The sequence below is a fragment of the Struthio camelus genome, chromosome 1, assembly GCF_040807025.1.
Source record: "Struthio camelus isolate bStrCam1 chromosome 1, bStrCam1.hap1, whole genome shotgun sequence".
Classification (NCBI taxonomy): domain Eukaryota; kingdom Metazoa; phylum Chordata; class Aves; order Struthioniformes; family Struthionidae; genus Struthio; species Struthio camelus.
The window spans coordinates 37,667,158-37,687,081 of NC_090942.1; the positions used below are offsets into that span (position 1 = coordinate 37,667,158).

General features: G+C 38.7%; 1 protein-coding gene across 6 annotated transcripts in view; it reads right to left on the bottom strand.

Moving 5' to 3' along the window:
- Nucleotides 1–19,924, bottom strand: part of TAFA2 (TAFA chemokine like family member 2) — a 201,668-nt gene that overhangs the window by 133,731 nt on the left and 48,013 nt on the right. For 5 of the 6 annotated variants that reach the window (XR_011139536.1, XR_011139537.1, XR_011139535.1 and 2 more), the window contains exon 2: nucleotides 11,171–11,360. The exons of the other annotated variant lie outside the window; for it this stretch is intronic. Coding sequence is in view for 1 of the 5 variants with exons in the window: in XM_068934285.1 (XP_068790386.1) it covers nucleotides 11,171–11,211 (41 nt within the window). In the remaining 4 variants the exon portion in view is untranslated. The remainder of the gene's footprint in view (nucleotides 1–11,170; nucleotides 11,361–19,924) is intronic. 6 annotated transcript variants of the gene reach the window in all.

The window sequence follows — 19,924 nt, forward strand, 5'->3', positions numbered from 1 at the left end:
CAGAAATAGATTCTTAATATTGCAGAGCGTGGGTCATTTTTTTCCCTGCTTATTTACTTTATGTTTTTTTTACACTAAAAATATCAGGGGCTGAGTTCCCTGTGGTGTTTGTGTTTGTTCTGAGATGTTTGCTGAAGGCCTAGTGTTGTTTAAAAAACTCATGTGAATAAGGACATCGTGGCTTGAGCAAGATATCTAGTTTAGGGCTTGCCTATGCCTAATGCTGTGCAAAAATATCTCCTCCTTTTCATGAGAAAAATCCTAATACTGTTGAGCAGCATTTAGGGGTGGAAAAACAGGTGGCGCTGATTAAATAAATTCTTCCTGAATATGTAATGAAAAGGATATCTTCAGGCATTGAATTCTGGAAGCTCACAGTAAATTTTGCAGGTGTGTGTGCTGCTGCTACTTCAAAGAGACCATCACTCCAATGTAACACTTATGCTTCCATCCCTACATACTCCTGAGGGATGCCTACTTGTAAGCACAACAAAACTAGTGCTGTTCCTTCGAGAGCACCCTCTTAGCAGTTGTGAACAGGGCAGTTAATGCTTTGGAGTTGTAAGCGCTCAGGGATGATCATGTTGGCTGCTACACACTGAGGTCTTGTGTGCGACCATATTTTAAAGAGGCTTCTCAGAAGTTCCATACATAACATCAAATTTTCTAAGGAAATCCACCCCCATGTCTTTCTTTCATCTTTCCAGATGTGTTAGAAAGAAGGTTAGAAGGTTAGAAAGCTCTCCCAGCTTAGTTCTCCCACTAGGGAATTCAGCTATAAATATAAGCTCAAGTCAAAGACTGCAATCATCTCCCAGTTATTTTCCTAACAAGTATTTTTTTTCATAAAAGCACTTTCAAGTATCAGGCCTATCTATGTTAGCACTGAAGAGCTCTAAGAAACAGAGCACAGATACTGTTAAGTGCCAGGAGTAATCACATTGGGTCCCTCCTTTCCATGACCGCCAGGCAAATGATGGGACTTTTGAGGAGATTACTTGCAAGAAACAATGGCTCATATTAATACATCACATTGTTGCTCGCTTTCTGATTAGCTGCATAATGGGAAAGTAGGAAGCAATATGTCTTTCCCTCCAAAGCCTGTAAGAAACTTTCTCTCACAGGCCAAAGACCCTGCAGTGCTAGAAGACCTCATAGAGGGCTCAGGGAGCAGCAAGCAAGTGTCAGCACCTCTGTTCCTCTCCCATGCATTGCAGAATTGTGGCTTAGCCATAACTTTGCCAAGGCAGATGTTTTCTGATGCAAGACACAGCCCAGCACGACAGATGTGAAGTGTGTCTGTAAGATGGAATCAAACTGAGCAGTTTTCATTCCTTAATTGTGTCTAAGGTGTGCATAAATAGGACGCCTGTTGCTTCCACTGGCGTATTTACTCTGCAAATTCCAATTCATGCTTCAGTGGGATATAGGAAAAGTGCGTAATACTATATCTGTAATTGACAAATATTATACAGTTGTGTAAATAAAATATCAGTTTTGTCAGTCCTCCCTCCTGAATCCTATTCGTTCTTTCCAAAAATCCCTCCTTTAATCCCTCCTATTAATTTATTTTAATTTCCTACAAAAAGCAAATCAGCAAATTCGGAATGGCTCACCCGCATCAGGACAACCTCTGTCATGTTCCTTTGCACTACAGGATGTTTATCAGAAATCATCTATGATTCTTTCAGCTGGGAAGCAATGCTAAAGCCAAAGAACCAAGGTTACTGACATGAATTTTTTCTCCCAAGGGTTTACAACTAGAGATTTTAACAGCCACCTTTGCATCCCTGAAAAATTATTTTATTTTATGAAGCAACTCACATCAGAGATTTTATGCATTGTCAACACATTCTCATCGTTGTTTGCACACACCCTTTGAACTATTTCCTTTCAGCTCTTGAAATATTAAAACTGCATTTTCCTATGTTATGTCAAAAAATTATGCAGTTTAACCGGAAAGTGTTCTACTGTTCCTGAATGTTCCACTCTCTCCGGTGAAACTGAAAATGGATGTTAAATGTATGATTTTACGAAAATAATGGTAAAATATCATAAAGATGGACATGCAGTGGCATAGAGAAATGAATAGGATTTATCATCCTTTGTTTTTTCATAATAAATATTAAATACTGATTAAGAAGTATCAGATGAAATTATCAGACAGAACGTTACAAGCAAATACAAATAGCTACTTTTCAACAGAGCATGTAGTTATGGAAATCATTGCCACAGGATGTGTAGATACCTAAAGTTCACACGGGATCAAAAAGCAGTTGGAGGAAGTCCTGAAAGAAAATTTCCATCAGAGTCTATTAAACACAGAGATGCAACCCGTGATTCAGAAAGCCCCTAAATGCAGTCTTGCTGCAAGAGCATACCAGCGGGAAGGATCTCTGAAAGCCCGTCCAATTTTCCAGCCACTGCAGGAAACAAGAAAGAGGAAGCTCAGCTGGACAGACCCAGCACAGCTATTCTCATGCTCCTACTGCATAGCAAGACTTGTGGATGAATTTAAAATTACCAGCCAAAATCAGTATTTCAGAGGACGGCATGGAGATTAGTACTGTGACAGTCAGACACGACATGTTGTGCATTTAAATTGTTTAAACTTAGCTCTTATTAACACGTCTAACTAATTTGTTTATTGGACTGACCTTCATCATTTTTCTACCGCTATATTAATGAAGGTATCTTCCCCACCTTCCTAGAAGGTAGGAAAAGGTTAGTCTCATCTGCAGCTGAGGAGTTAAAGAACAGGAAAATTAAGCTTGAGAGGAGTTGATTTATGGAAAAGGTGAAGGGTGAAGTAACATGGAACTTGTCTGATGATCCAGAAGGTCCCCTCATGTCCTGTTTTCCTATATTAGGGACTGTAGAATGAATTCATAGGAGAGGCAGGGGATATGAGTTTGATTCCTGAGCCCCAGTCAAGTGCTTCAGCCAAAGAATATCTTATGCTCTGAACTACAAAAGAGGCTGCTTCATCAAAAAGATCAACTTACTGTCATTTCATTCAGCGCTTCTTCCCTTCATCCTTAAGACAGTCTGCAGCTCGCTCGTGGTATGATTTTAGCTTATTTTGCCAAAGCAGGACTTTGTTGTATAAGATGTCTGTCACCACACTTTTGACTGCAGTGAAGTAAACAGTAACAACTTAAAAATCATAACACGAACTTACTGTAATCTCTTGAACATTCACTGATATGTGCTATGGCAAATGATTACTGAGCTACAGACACAGATTATTTTTCTGTCCTGTCTCTCACACACAGATTCAGAGGTATTGTCTTAATATAAGATATAGCTGGTGAAAGATTTGAGTATACTGAAAGAAGCGTTAAGGAACTGTAAATTACTAAAGATGCCAGAACTGAATTTGGAACATGATTATCATTCTATAAAGGGACTAAAAATCTTTTTAGAAAGCTAAGTATAAGCTGGTGACTGAGCATGAGAAACTGCACCTTTAAAAATGCAACTGTTCTTATATCCCCCATTCAGGTGACAACTCTACTGACAAGTCAGAAGTTCTTCCAGATGAGCCCCATGTTCATGAGGATGGATGATGCAGACAAAGGATTTCATGTGATACAAGCAAAGTTAAACCCCAAACATAAAGTTCAGATTTACAAATGAGTTCCTTACAAAATACAATCATGAAAGAGATATAATAATCCTGAAATTTTCTCATACTGTGCATATTCCTCATTTGTTTATATTTTCAGCATATGCTTTGAAATCATATCTTATCCGTTGGATTATAGTTATTAGCTTCACAGAGTCAAACTGCAGTAAGTATTTAGAAGATAATCTTTTTAATGGATTCCTCCCACCAAATATTTTGAATAGCTTTTATTTTGGATAGCACAGCTCTTCTAATCATTAGAGCTCCAGACTTTTATGAAGCAGCAGATATTTAATTAGGTATATTTATTTTAAGAATTATATGCCAGTTATATTTGCGATCCTAAAAACATTTCAAAAGACAATAAAGTCTATGTATGCTGTTGCCCACAGGGAAGTGAATGAAAAGACTCAGAGTGATTTCTGCAGTAGCAGTTTAGAAGCCCCTAATGGACTTGATCCACAGTCATATGAAGCAAGTGTAAGACATATATCCCATCTGTCTGGGACTTGTCCTCCATTCAAAGAGCAGTACATTATATTGATCTAAACCTGTTTCTCTTGATTGCCCTCATTCATTTTTAAGATATTTACAGAAAAGTCATCATGAATTACTGTATATTTGATAATAACGGGCCTAGCTATCTCAGAAACTTGACATCTTTGTGTACTCCCAAATTTTTCCATGTCAGAAGTTTGATAACTGTCATTATCTGACTAATAGATCCATAGATTATATCTCTGCTTCCTGAAAAGTCAAAAGAACTCTTGATACAGAAGTCATTTTTTGTTGCTACTTATTTTACAAAAGACAGTTCTAGTGAATCCAAGATAATTGCTAAAAGAATTAACCCCTATATTTTCCAGGGCTACTTTAATATAAGAAAATCAAACTGAAATATGCATATTCAGAGTAGTGGTTCAGCAATTCGTAAATGTCTTATCAAGAAACAAAACTGATGGGATACTCGGATGGTCTGTTTTGGGAGGATCTACATCCCCCAAAATTAGCATCCTTTTTCTCCAAGAACATCCCCAGGAATACCCTTTTCTGCAACTTCTAAAATAAACCAGAAATGTCATTAAATAAAGACCAGTCTGATGGTACTGAGATCATCTTAGAAGAGGAATGAGAGAAATTACTGAAGTGCAGGTCCTAGGAAAGAGCCGTGTTGCTCGTGGCTTACCCCCTATAGCTCTGGGACATTTAACATTAGGAAGCATCTTACATACTCTTTCATTTAATAGCTCATAATCGCAATCCTAGTCATACAATATATCAGTGCCAATTTTTTTCACTAAGGGCAAAAATTAAAAACCATTAAAAATTCCAAGTTTCATAACCCCATTGTCTCATCTATAATGCTCGATTACACTCACAGCCCTCAAGCTGCCATGGTTCAGCTACAGACCCTTGCATGTACCAAATGGCAGAAATGATGGATGCAAAAAATTCTTACTTCAAGGAAGTTAGAATATAAATAATTCTTCCATATATTAGAAAACACTATAAAGTTTCTAAATACTGTTAAAGCTTTAGTAGCTTCTATTTCAGAATGCTATAACAATGAAGTGACGCTTTATTTCTGTAGCATGTAAGTCTCTTTGAGGATAGAAAAAGGGATATTTCAAAGCTGTATTTACTTGATGGGAGTATTTGGAGGGCATTAGAGATATATGGTGGCTTAAAATCTATTTATTATAAAATAAGGTGCCCTGTATAAGTTAAAATGTAACATTGTAAAGAACAGAATAGTAAGACATCTGTCCTGTTAGCCCAGATCCATGACTAAATAAATAAAAAAAAATTCAGTCATAGAAACATGGACTGTTCCTGTCCTCTCCTTTCCATACTCATACAAGCTGCTAGACTTCCCTAAATACCCTTAAATTCAACATCTTCAAGTGACAGGAAAATGACAGCCAAATCCAAGATACCTAGATCCCTTTGCTGAGGAATGCCCTGCTGACACCACCGCACCATCTAGGACCAAGGAGGATCTAACTTCTCTGCTTTAGCCAGGCCCAAAGAGGTGACTTTTTCATAAAGATTAAAAAGAACTAATTTAAAATAAACTTGTCCCAGACCATACAGTCTCATGCAACAGAACCAATAGCTGAAAGTCTTTAAATTGCCTCATATAACATACACTGAAAGAGATGTTGTGTTCAAGAAGGCTTCTGCTGCATGATATACCTTCAAACTTCTGAGCTGATTCTAAAGTAAGCCCAGTATTGAGTGAATCACAGCAGATTCCTATCAGATTTACAAAGGCACAGTGTCTACAGAAAAATGATTCTACACCCAGAAGAAGGAAGCACAATCTTTTGATGACAGAGAGAACTGTGGAAATGTCAAATTCAGGCCACGGTTGCTCCCTCAGTATACAGAATTAGCTTCTAGTTTAGGTAGTCCTCCCAAACAGTGATCTCCATAAAAAGGGGCAGCTGCACATAATCTACTACACTGACTCTCCTCGATATTTTTCCAGCCAGGAATCATCACCTCTATCAGTACGCAACTGATTTCTCAGTTGGTACTGACACATCTTTGGTGCTGTGCAAGCTAAAGAGGGATTTTATTTCACTGTTTTGTGGCTGCAAGCATACCTCTTTTGTCATTATCATTCTTTACCCATTTTTCCACTACTCGGGGCAGTGACATTCAGCCTATCAGAGTAAAGTCTTATCGCCTCAATTCAGTGCTATAAACTACAATATAGAACGTGTTCTGCCAAGACTAAAACAATAAAAAAGTTAGACCTGCTAAAGAAAAGTTAATGGCCTCAGCCTCTGCTCTTTCTTCAGCTGCTTCATTCGGTGACACAAGGAGCTGCACTGGCATGCAGAGATACACTGCTACCATTGGCAGGAATCAAGCCTGCAGCTTTTGTCACTGAAAGCACACATTGCTGTCTAAGGAACTAAAACTGAGATTAAGCAGCTTAGCAAGCCAGCCAGTAGGGAAAGATATGAATTCAAATAAGAGTTTATTTGAACAGACCTACAAATTGTCTGTTTAAAAAGACACCTTTCAGCTAGTTCTACAACCACTGTCTTGCTAAATTTCCATTCGGAGCAAAAGAAATGACCATTAACTCCAATACAATTATCTGTGCTTTACCTGCAAGTCTACAAAGTGTAAAAGCAAATGAAACCACTGAATCAGAACAAGCCCCAACTGCTGGAAGACAGGTTGCTACGCACCTGTACAGAAATTTGTTATACGCTTTGAATAGGTCATACATTTTCAGCGTCTGAACTTTTCATGGGGAAAAAAGCGTTCTTATGTGGCATTTTCACAGCACGTAAGCTAAAATACTATCTTTTCTTAGATTATATTTATAGAATAAATGAAGAACTTTAAGACAACTTTGCAACAAACAGTGCTGTCAGACATTTTATATAAGATAAATTTTTCCTAGAATTTTGATGAAACATTAATAGATTTTAACAATACGTATCTAGTCTATTAAATTAATTATAATAAATGCCTTGAAATCTGATAGGCTTGCTGAGGACTTGAGGATGTTGCTTTCCAAGTTTATAAGGTAGAGTAAAATAACGTTATAATGCATAAACTCTTCACATTTTTTGTCCTGTTCTTTTAAGCAGTAGCTAAATGAAAAAAGTAAGTTTGTTCAGGAGGTTGGGGCATGGAAACTTGTGTATTTCAACCCTATTCCCCTTGTGATGGTAACTGAGAAAACTGAATAAAATAAACACATCAAAAGGTATTAACTTCCCAAAATAGCTAATGACCAAGGTGCATACGAGATCAATAATTTATATTACAAACGTATAATAATAAATCTTGACATTCACTAACACACGTCTGAAAATCAAATCCCACAGCTGAAAAATATGCTTCTCTAATGAACAGAAGGCTTCTTACAAATATCATAAGCTCCAGAAAAAAGCACGCAGCACTCCACTGTAAGTTAGCATGATCTCTACCCTAAAGAACTTACAGCCCAAAAATATAAAGGCAGGCAGGCATCAAAGCACCAACCACCCAATCAAAGGCCTGTCAGGGCCCTGCAAGGAGTCTCTGTATTGTCTTCAGTAAGTTTCAAGTAAGTCTGATAAAAGAGAAGAAAATCCCTCCATTGTGTTTGGAGGATTATCTGTTTTGAGGTAAGTTATTTTGCCTTTTCTCCCTGTGATGGTTCAGGATTTGTCTCTCTGCCGCCTGCTTCTTCCAGGACGAACACTAGCAGGGGCTGTTTCTGCCCCACAGACCGCCCTTGGCTCACCTGCCCCGAGGGCTATCCCAGCCCCACACCAGCCCTTGGCATCTGGCAAAGGGACGCCCTCCAGACCAGGGTCTCCTGCACATCTCCTGGTATTTCTATATGTTTGTTCGGCACAAGATGCCTATATATCCTATTTTGCTTATATTAACTACCCCTAGAACAGTACGATATCCCCTCTGAGTCAGCCTAACTGAGACTCTCAAAAGGCTTTACAAAATAGTCCATGTTTATTTTAGCAAAACATTTCACCCTCCTAACTACAAGACTGGAAATAAGGTTACGAAAAGAAAATATTCTAGCGTCCTTCGCCACTTTAGCATCCCATGTGAAAAATCCTTTAATGCGCGTGCGTCTCAGAGCTCAAAGCCGGAAGAGGAATCTACACAGCAACACCTCACCCTCTTCAGTGTGGCTCTGGACCTGTGCCTTTTCTCTGCGTTTCACTCTCAAAAATATACCCTGCTCCCACACTTTACTTCCCTCTCCATTTCAGTGCAAATAAAGTATTCCCGTTTGACAGCCAACAGACTCAGTAAATGGCCACCAAGAATCTGCCACTATTCTCGGACAGGTGAAAAAAGGCTAGATACTAGTTATTTAGCATGAACCAAATCTGAACTCCCACATTTCGGGGCTATAATAATATATGCCTATATATTCTCTTTGGCCAAGAATACGACAATGTATTTCAAATACTAAGAGAATATTTTGGAAGACGCTTTCTTTAGGCACAAAAGACTGTATAGCATATTAGAATTATGTTTGATCCACTGGAGTAGATTTCTTGAGCTTTTCCAAAGTTTGTTTACTGCTATAGACCTTTATTTTTTTAAGTGACCAAAAACCAGGTGTGCTAGAATCCCATTAGAATGGAAAGCTTTTGTCTAACCATTATATTATAAAGCATCAGCCACTTCTTCTTTAAAAGCAATGTTTTAAAATGACCTTTTAGAAGTTCAGGTTTCCTCTTAAAGGGAAAAAGGCTTCAGCATTAGGTTGCTAATTAGGCTGTGCTGGTTGGCATAAACAAACTGGTTAGCACTATGATCCATGTTGATCTTACTAAAACCATTCCAATGATTTTTCTTAGGACAGCTAAAAACCAGGACTGTCTCACCCATATATCAATGAAAAAGAGATTTATTCAGAAAGAGAATTATTTCTCCTTCTTCTGTCAAAATTTGAAACAGATGAAGGTTCAGAAAAATTGTAAAAATAACACCTTTTATGTCTTTCACTAAATTTTAATATTCAGAAAATATCATCCAGTCTGTAGCTTGTAGTCTAAATTGTCATTTAGTGAATTGCAATATCTATTATGTCATAACTAGCTTTCAGGAAGACTCATCCAAGCTCATAATTATACACTCACCAATTAAAAACAGGAATATGAAAACCTGCAATTCAGATGTTCAGGTAAATACAAAGCATGTCTATGTTGACCGAAAAACACCACCAGATTCAGCTTACAGAATATCCGTGAAAATTTATTCTATTGATGATGTACAAATCTTAATAGACTTCATTAAAACAGCTCAGTAATTTGGAGGAGCTACATGAAAGATGAGAGTAGCAAAATGATGACTCATATGATGGGCTCCTACCAATAATGCTCTAAGATCCCCCAAACATATGCTATTATATATAATGTTATTAATATGAAATTTCTCTACTTAATAAATTCTGAATTTTTTTGAAATTTAATAACCAATGCAATACATTCAGCTAATCTCATTTTGGAGAAAACCTTTGTGGCAACACAGTATGTCTGTTACAATATCCTAATAGCATGGGCTGAAAGTCCCTAAAAGGGTGAATTACAGTAATCAGTCTTTGTGATAGCAAAAGCATTAATCAGTATCAGTGTATCTTTACTGCTGATCAAGGTCTCAATCTGGCAACTTTACAAAGACAGTAAAAAGGAGCCTTTGTAACTGATGCAAATACTCATCAAATGGTAAATCTAAGAGCAATATGACACTTTGTGACCAGATGTATCAAATGACGCTAAAAGAATCACAGAAGGTAATAGCAAAAGGGAGAAAATAGAAAATAAAAAATATATATTTTAAATATTCTGCAACATAATTTGTGCTCTGTGAAGCATACCATTAGGACTGGTATTTTTCCAAATAGATTAAACCTCAATAAATGAGAACATAATTAAGAACAAATGTAATAACTTGTAAAATGACTTAAACACTTGGTCACCAAAAATGGATTATTGTTGTTGGCAGACTTCACTGTTCCTCTAATTAAAGTCAACCGTTTAAAACACTTTCTTCCTATTAATCTGACACATTTCATGAAGGAACCACAAAATTTAACATTCTCTGATGAAACTGTTTCCACCATGTACTCCTCAGTAAATGGAGACATTCTGTTTCCCAAGTGAAACAAACAGTCCCATAGATTTCTTACAGGCTGAGGCCACGAGCAATGTCTGGCAAGTGAAAATGCAGTTATCACTAACTGCCCTTCAGCATCTTCCCTGAGAATTGAGATTACCTTTGCTGAAGATGCTAAAACATTGTGCATTTTCTAGGAGAGAGTCCTTCCTGACCAAATCTGGTGATTTTATTTAAGCAAATGTGACCCAACCATTGGTCAGTACTGATCATCATAAATAATTTGGCATATAAAATTCGTAATTTGAATCTAAGCTGCAAAAGAAGAGTAGAACTTTCACATAGCAAGCATTCTTACTCCTATTTGAGGCGTGATCTGGGAAGTGCCTATAGCAAGCCTAATACACAGTTACTGGACAAAATTTAGTCAAAGCACAACAATCATAACCTTTTCTACCTAAAATGTTGTCCGAGTGGGGAAAGACTCATATTGCCTCATGGCTTGGGATAACAGCAAGAAGTAGATGGGCTCAACGGCTTCTGTAGCCTGAGGAAATACAAGTATGCATTTCCATCTTCCAAAGAGAATGACTTTGCCATCAAAACACAGACTTTTTTGTGGAACTAGAGGGAATTATGCAAAGGACATAATTTTCACCTCTTTTGCTCCAGCTGTGCAGTAAGGAGTGTGAGTTTTATGTGGGTCAGGAAGAGCAGAGGGGAAGAAGGGAGCGAACAAGCAAGCATAACTCCATGTCTGCACAATTAAGACATTTATTTGGACAGGAAGACATGGAGTTTGTTTCCATGAGTGCTCATATGTATAGGAATAAATGGTCATCAGCTAAAAGTCAGAAGCAGCGTTAGAAAAAGAGTCTGGAACCAAAGACTAGACCAAAACAGACAGTTACTGCAAAGGCAGTTCACTATGAATCTTACCCTCTCTTGCTTTTTTTCTCTCTGACCCAAAGATTTTGCATTCTTGACTGCACAGTTGCGCAGCTTCAGGAAGAGAGAAGGTGCATGGTACACCCAGACTATGACCTGGAGGTTAAGGGCACTCTCTTGGGATGGATGATGGAGACGCGAATCTGAATCAGCCCAGGTCTCCCACTTTCAGGTAAGCGCCCTAAAAACAAAAGTTGATATAAAATGGCATCAACGTCATGTCTGACTGTATCTTAGAAAAAGCAACTGACACAATTTTTAGTCCTGGAAAGTGTGACAATGGTGCTTAGGCCTAGGTAAGGATTGTGTGCATCTCTACCTCCACCTCTGGGCTGAAGATAACCCCTTACCTCTGTGAGAGCAGCAGAATTTCATAAAACCAGAGCAACACAGGCTGGAAGGGACCTCAGGAGATCTCTTAGTGCAATTTCCTGCCCAAGGCAGGGTCAACTCTGAGGTCAGGCATGGTTGCTCAGGTTTCAAGACCAGTCTAGTTTGAAAATCTCCAAGGGCAGAGACTGCACAACCTCTCTGGGCAGCCTGCTCCATTGTTGGACCATCCTCCTGGGAAAAAGTGTTTTTTTATACCCGATCTGAACCTCTCTTGCTGAAACTTATGCCCAGTGTTTACTGTTCTCCTGCCATGCACCACCGTGAAGAGCCTGGACCTATCTTCTTGTGAAGATCCTTGTAGGTACTAGTAGGCTGCTGTGGGGTCCCCCCACAACTGTCTCATTTCCCAGCTGAACAAGCTGCAGTCCCTCAGCCTTTCCTCACAGGACAAGTGCTCCAGCCTGTGACCATCGTGGCGGCCCTCCGCTGAACTCACTGCAGTTTGATGATGTCTTGCTTGTACCGGGGGCCCAAAACTGGATGCACTATCTACATGCGGTCTCATGAGCGCTGAATAAAGGAGGATGATCACATCCCTCGGTCTCCTGGCTGTGCCCCTGCTAATGCAGCCCAGGACACTGTGGGCCTTCCTCGCGGCCAGGGCGCACTGCTGGCCCACGCTCAGCTCGCTGCCCCCAGGGCCCCCAGGGCCTTCTCTGCAGAGCTGCTGCCCAGCTCTCCATCCCCAGACCGTGCTGCTGCAGGGAGATCTTCCCTTCCGGGGCAGGGCTTTTCAAATGCAGCCATCTTTGCTATTTTCTTTTAGCTGCTACCATCTACATGCAGCAAGCAGAGTGTGTGTGGACTCTTGCAAATCTTGCTCTTCAGTTCCTAACCTTTTCCAGCACTGTACATGGACCTCTGGATATTCCTATAATAATGCAGCTAAGTGCTATGTAGAGATGTCCATGTTATCTATACCCATTTATTAGTACTGAAATGACGTTACCACAACGTTGAACTCTGGATAAAATAAACTCCATTCAGCAGTCATCACCCCAGCCCTGTTTACGATCAGCTCAGATATCTCTGAGCACGGCACCGCAGGCATACCCAAGCACTCACATAGACCATGGCAACGTATTTAGGCTGATCAGATATTTTTGTGAAAAAAGAGAGGTATGTAGGGCCACATGAAAAGTGACATGCTTCCTTGTATTGAGACAAATGAAAAGGGACAAAACTCTCTGTATCAGATTGTGTGACCTGGCACAAAGACAGAAGACCAGAGGCATTGCTCTGTCGTGTCAAGAGATACAACAGTGACACCTGGGGCCCTCTTTCATGCAAAAGCATTGAAAATGCAACTAATGGGTTAATTATGGAATCATGCTTTAAGAGGAAGAGGTATGGAAAATCACAGGTCCTTCCCAAAACCGTAGGATGAAACATCATCCCAAAGATTTTTTTAATATACTAGGCAACCTGGTATCTCTGGAGACCCTACATCCACTGAGGCGTGTAGCTGGTCAACTGGAACTGGACAATAAAAAGTCCCTCTGAGCTTGGCCTTAACTATCTTTTTGTTCAAAGCTCCTGTGCACTGCCTCACACACTTTATATCAGACTTTTAAGTACACCATGATTAATTATTTATAGGCAGTTTTAATAGAGCATCAGCCGAGACAAGGATAAAAATCTGCCATATAAACATGCAGTACTGGGAAATCCCACAAACTACTCCAGATAAAATCCTCTGTTAAAATGTATTAATTCCCGAAGACTCTGCTTTTCCTATTGTAAATCATGCACTAACTAATGTTTGCTTCCTACTATGGGGTGGCACTAACCACCCCATAGAAACAAGATCACAAACACTCTAAAAAACACACACAAAACACCTGATGAGCCCTCATTACCAAGAAAGAAACCCAACACATAATTAATTATTTTTACTATCGTTAGATATTCCTATATCTCACAGGAGGCCTTACATCACTGCAGCTCCTATTCCTAGACCAGAATATCATCTGAGGACCTGAGCAAAGTATTGTTTTACATTTTTAGTCAGGATTGCCATTTCTAAATCCAGTCCAGAAAGAAGTAGCCACTTTACTAGAACCTCATTTCATTTATTATGCCAACAGCATGGAAACTCTTTCTTTTGGTGAATTGACAAACAGAAATAAGTCCTAGACTTTGAAAGCATGTTTAGGATCTATTCATTTCTTTTAAGAGAACAGAATAAGATACCAGCTTCCAGCCACTGAATTTTAATTTTAAATATCTTTTCCAGTATATACATTGTAAGAAATCCTCTTCAATGTATTTAAACTTTCAGAACACCTTAATGAACAAAATAAGATCAATTTCTTTTAATACAGTATTTAGTTTCTATGCAAAAGAAGAATTTCCTGGACACAGAACCAAGCATTCTGTTAAATGACATGCTGCATATGGAATTATATATATGTAGTAGTGTCCTAGCTCATCAGGCAAAGGAAAGGGGTTAAATGCGAGCATTTCCTATAGAATTTTCTTCTAAATTATTTCCTTAAAATACATTTCTATGAGCAGAATTTAGTGCACATAGCTACTCAGTTTTACATGAAAAAATGCAAACAAGGAATAAACAAACTAGAGTGCTGACATTACCAACAAGTGTTTCTCTTTTCATTAACAAGAATCTAGAGCTGGAACAACAGTATAAAAAAGCTGATATTAGTAATATCTCAAATGAAATGGTGTTGCTAGGTAATTCTGGCAGCTTTCAACCACAAATAGCTCACACTAATGAAGATGGATGGTATATTAGCAGAGAGATTGTAGGAAGTTAAAACACTGCACATCAAGGGAGCTGGGTCCTACTCTTGTATGACTTTGGACTTATTTTCAGGGATAGTTTAATTTGGTTTTTTCCACAGCATTGGAGTTTGTCCCCAGGTAAAAGCAAGACGGAGAGGAGAAACATGGATATTACTGCCTCACTCCAAGTTCAAATGACTGCCAGATTTCATATCAGAAGGAATTTGAATTTTTCCTCCAGAAGAACTGGCAGGAATCACTGGACTGTTCACAGTGTGCTTGTTTCCCAGGATCATCTGGGAGCTGTAGCTAGCAAATTCCCTGAAATCCCAGAGACACAGGGCATGTTGAACCCTCTCAGCCTCTCTTCTTTTCTTTACCATGACACACCATTGTTGGTTCTTTTTGGTCTTTTGTTATTTTAGTCTTGACTTAGATTTGTCACAGAGCAGTAGGAATCATTCAGTGGTAGATGAGCGTGATCACCTGTGAGCCAGATGTTCTGTGAACATCTGAACAAAACATTCTGTCCTCTGAACAAGATGTCTACTGCAATAATTCCCAGTCATTGCAGGGCATTAGACTCAACGAGAGAGGTAGTCTATACCTGTGTAAGAAATTCCTTCAGTGCAATAAAAGAAATATTTTTTTCACAATCTCAAGAAAGATTTCCAGCTAACCCATTAGCCGGGAAGTATTCCGAAATCCTCAGGTCCTAGAAAGCAACATTCAGAGCAGTAAGTTATTCTTTACTCTGGAAAGTGCATCCTTTAAAAACAAGTGATCTCACTAGTAGCTTCCCTTTGCTCCGTCATATGCAGAAGCCAGCACCCAGCAGCTAGTGGGGGGAGGGGGTGATCAGATGACTTTTTTAAAGCAGAGAACACCAGCTAGAGGTTTTAAACTTCTTGCTAGTTTCTTCAGCCCCATCACATTTGTTCAGGACAGTTTCTGACAGTTTCTGCAGTTTCCCATACCACACAGCAATAGCAGATATCAGAAAGAGCTTAGTCGAGGCAAACATAGGAATCTCAATGCCTCAGAATGCCTTCCTCAAAGCAGCCAGCACAAGTGATAGCTAAATAAACATAGAGTAGATTTCTGTTTTCTGTTCTCTTCTGTACAGCATCAGACCCAGGCAATAGGTGGGAAACAAATAAAAAATAATAATCATCATTATTCCTGGAGCCTCAGCTAAGAAAAAATGGCAATTATGGATTTAAAGTCAGACTGAAAAGTAGGAAGGTAGCTCTGATTCTATTTGTTGCATTCAGCTCAGGGCTCATACAGAAATGGAGACTTTCACCTCACCATTAGACCACATAACGCTCCAATTCGCTTCCAATGATGGACTAGAACTAACCCACCCCAGTCCATGGGAAACGGGTTTGGAGGCTGAGTCCTTAGCAAGCCCACAGCTGTCTCTGGCAGCATTCACACTGAACATCACTATAGGGATATATAGTAATTGGCCCCATCTGCAGTCCTGAATACTTAACTATTAGGTAAGACTAATTCATTTGCTAAGCAGGTTGTTTTTTCTGTGTTTTTCCTCTATCCACCGATTTATTTATTTTTTGCATGAATAATGCAATTCATTTCAAAGCATGAGGAAATGGTTTGTCAGTGTTGATTGTATCAAGTAACAAAATCATAAACTTGATGCTACCATAATCACTTAGCTGCAGAAAGCAAATCGGATTACCACAGTGGTCAGGAGGTGGTTTTGTCTAGCTGGTGGCTTGGGACTTTTGTTATTGAGGGGGGTAGTTCTTTTACAAGACAAATGCTTGACTGTTAAAGGAGTGTTGGATGAGCAACACTTTGGAAAACAGCAAAGTAAAGACCATCACGTTTAAAGCAAACAATAATTTTTTGGTTTTGCTCTCAAATTCTGCATACATGCACCAAGATCCTTCCCACATATGAAGATGGAACTTCCAGCACAAAAGTGAGTTCTTGTGACAGTGGCACAGGCCAAACTTCTCCATTAACTGCTTTCATTGTGGTGGAGGCAAACATCCAGAGGGAAAGTAAGAGAGAGGTATAAGACAATTGCTTAGTATAAGCCTTTGAGAAAAATGTTCTTACTGTCACCAAAAAAACCTACTTTGAGAAGGTCTGTCCATCCCAGGTATAATCTACAGTATCAACTATGGAAAAGGTACTGTCAGTGGTTGCACTTTCTGCCATCTGAAAAGGACTTGGACCACTTTCAAACAGCAGTAGCAACTCCCATTACTCCCAGTCCTGACCCTAATCTGTTTGCCATAATATTATGTTCAAATGTCTTCCCCATGGATTTAGTTCCAGGAAACAAACTCATTGTGTTTCCTAGGTCTTGAAGGAAAATAGGGAAGGATGAAAAAGCCTGGTCACATTTACCAATAGCAGGGGGAAAAAAAATCTTGCTTAAATTGTCAGAAAAACAACACTATCTACAGATTCTGTGATGACCTAATTCCAGCTGTTACTACAAAATGACTCCAAAGCAAAGGATTCAGCTAGTGTTACCCACCAGAAAAGACATCAAAGAAAAAGCTGAATTCTCAGAATACTGATGTTATTTTAGTACTTAAAAGGCAAAGTGATTGATGTATGGCTCAGGACTGTCAAAACCTAAATTCTGCAAAGACAAAAAGACAAAGGGGAGATTAGTTTTGTTAAAAAATGAATTAGCTGGGGAGCACCAGCCATAGTGAGAAACAAATGAGAACGCACTCTTGTCCTGTCCACTACTAAGCGAGCTACCTTGACCTGTTTGTTGTCAAAGCTATTTTTAAATTGAATTGCCAAAGTACTCTTTTCTAACATGTGGCCAGGACAGGGACTGGAAGCCCCCATGACCATGGCTGCATGCAGTGAGGCTCTAGGCACCAGCAATGTTTTAGAAATGAAATAATTCTACAAGGGGAATGGTTGTTCTTGTCAGTGCACTAGAAGCTTATTTTAAGAATTACCTAGCTCTATTTTGCTGTCTGAAAAAAATATACATTCAGTCAGATAATTCTCCAGTGCCCTGGGACTGATCCTGACCAAACTTTTTTGCAACTAATCAGTCTTCTAAATAACCTCATCGGTTATCCAGACTACTAATTATCTGACTTACCTGACCACACGAAATGCCCTTACTTCTGATTAGACATTTACAGGCAACACATTCTCTTCCCCTGCTCTTCTTAGTTTTATTTAACATTATTTCTGAAGAAGCAAACTGACACTGTAAGTTAGCACCAAATTGACATCACAGTATTCCACCTCACACACTTCCACCATGAGGGAAACACCTCACGCACTTGTGCAGTGCAGTATCCTGATCTCCCCTTCAGCAGCCTGAAGACACGCATACAGTTTCTCGGCAGATACTACTGACCAGGTATATATTGCGAGTCATACCACAAAGCCAGAGAGAGGTCATGATACTGAGCTGCTATTCCCAGAAGCTCTGTTTCTTAGTAGAACTTCTTGCTCAGAAAAAAGTAGCATCATTACTTCTGTTTTTTCGTGACTTAATACAGCATTGTCTCATGAAGTAAAGAAGAAGGGACTTCAGAGGTCAGAGGTTGCAGAAACCTGTAACACCACATCTTACTTCAAGGTTCTATACAAACATGCAGCACTGTCCCATGTAACAAATAAACCATAAGATCACGAAGAGTGAAGACAAATAAAGAGAGTCTCTTTTCTATCTTAAAAGCTTAATTAATCTGCAATTTCAGAGCTATAGACCAGACACAAGAAAAGTTAGAAAAATAGAGTGACTCAGGTTTATTTCACTTATGAGTCTATGAAGCCTTTTGACATGGAACATTTCTATATGAATGTAGCTGGCAAAATCATATAACTAGCCTTTGAAAGGCTAAAAAAAACCCTCAGCTAATAAATACTATAAAGTCATAATACTTTTCTAAATATGATGTTGCTGCCAACATCCTGGTAAACAGCAATGATTACAAATTGAATTTGTCTTACTTTCACACGGAATTCCTATTTATCATTATTGTTACTCTGTCTTCCCTAGAGCAAAAAAAGATTAGAAGTTCCTTATCTGAGGACCTCTAGGTGTGTCGCAGAGACCAATCTTTTCTTTTCATTTCTTTATTCTTAAACTTGTTACCACTTTGTGCTTGAGAGGTGATAATCACGTTCTGCAAGGCTCCGTTCCTTCATAGGGAGGCATGCAGAAGTCCAGGTTTCCCATGAAGCCCACCAAAATTAATAGGCAGATTGTCTTCACAGAATGATTTGCAAAAGCAATGCTTAAATGTTTACCATAACTCCCTTTTGGCTAGCTTTATATTTTCCTAAGGTATAATCTTTCTCCTATGCTCTGACAAGCAATGAGAAAAAGTATGCATTTGAAAAAACAAGCTGAGTGGAATTAAGAGGAGTAAATAGTGTGCTCACTAGGAAGTAATTAAAGTCCATGAAGCAAGAAGAAAGCTGGAGGATCCTAAAAGGTATTATAATTAAAATCTAATACACGTTAACTGTGGGTGAAGGATTGAAGTCATTGACATAAGTGACAAAACTCCCACTGAATACAGTAGGGACAGGATTTTATTCCATAAGTGCTCAGCAAGGCAGCCAGTTCAGCTTCAGAGAGATTGATTGGAGGTTGGAGGATAAAAAGAAACCTTGCTGAAAATGGGAACTGGTGATTTATCTTGATAATGATATGCACAATTGTGAAATATCCACAAGAGAAATGAAGAGATAAATGAAGAGAGAATGAAAACCAAATGAGTTAATCCTTGAGGAAGGGAAAGAAGAAATTATTTTAAAAATATGATTAGAAAAAAAAACAAAGACCATTAAAAAGGAGACAGAATCAAGACAAATCCTAAACGTGGAACAACTTTATACCAGCTAATAACTGGAAAGAAAGTGATGAAGCAGCTAAAAAGCAGTGATAACTTTGTAGAGCATAGCTATTGATAAAAAGCATACAGGGAATACGTGGAAACCTGAACTGGTTCAGATAGCATATAGTCTATTTTAATGTGAATCAGAAATGAAGAAAGAAAAAGAAAGAGAATGTGCCATTCAGTATATCTAATCTCCAGCGGCTAGTTAAGTAATTGAACCATTCTTAAGAAATAGTTAACGCAGTTCCAGTGACCTTAACACCGTGCTGTCAAAAATGGATGATATAATTCAAGTTGTTCAGATATATTTAATGGATTTAGATAAAACCTTAGAAATTTAAAACTCAATTGGATATCACTACAAATCCTAAAATGAATATACCACCAAAAGTCTTCCCTGCATAGGGATTCTAGTGGACTAACAAATTTTGAGTGGAAAACTCAAGTGTTGAATTTTTTAGGGTGAATGAACTTTTATACTAGGTATAGGACATGAGTAGCAAAAAAAATATGTGCAGAAGACTTTAGATGTATCTTTTTAAGTACTTGGAATTCAATTCTTGCAACGGGAAGTCTGCTCATTTGGCTATTATATCCAAGTCTGAGATCAACAGTGGTCAGCTATGAACGGGCCGAAAGTAAATACTAGTAGCATATTAGCCTACTGGGGAGTGATTTTTCTCTCCATCTGGAGAACGCTTACAATGTCACTCCTTACTAGACTAACAAATCTTCCCAG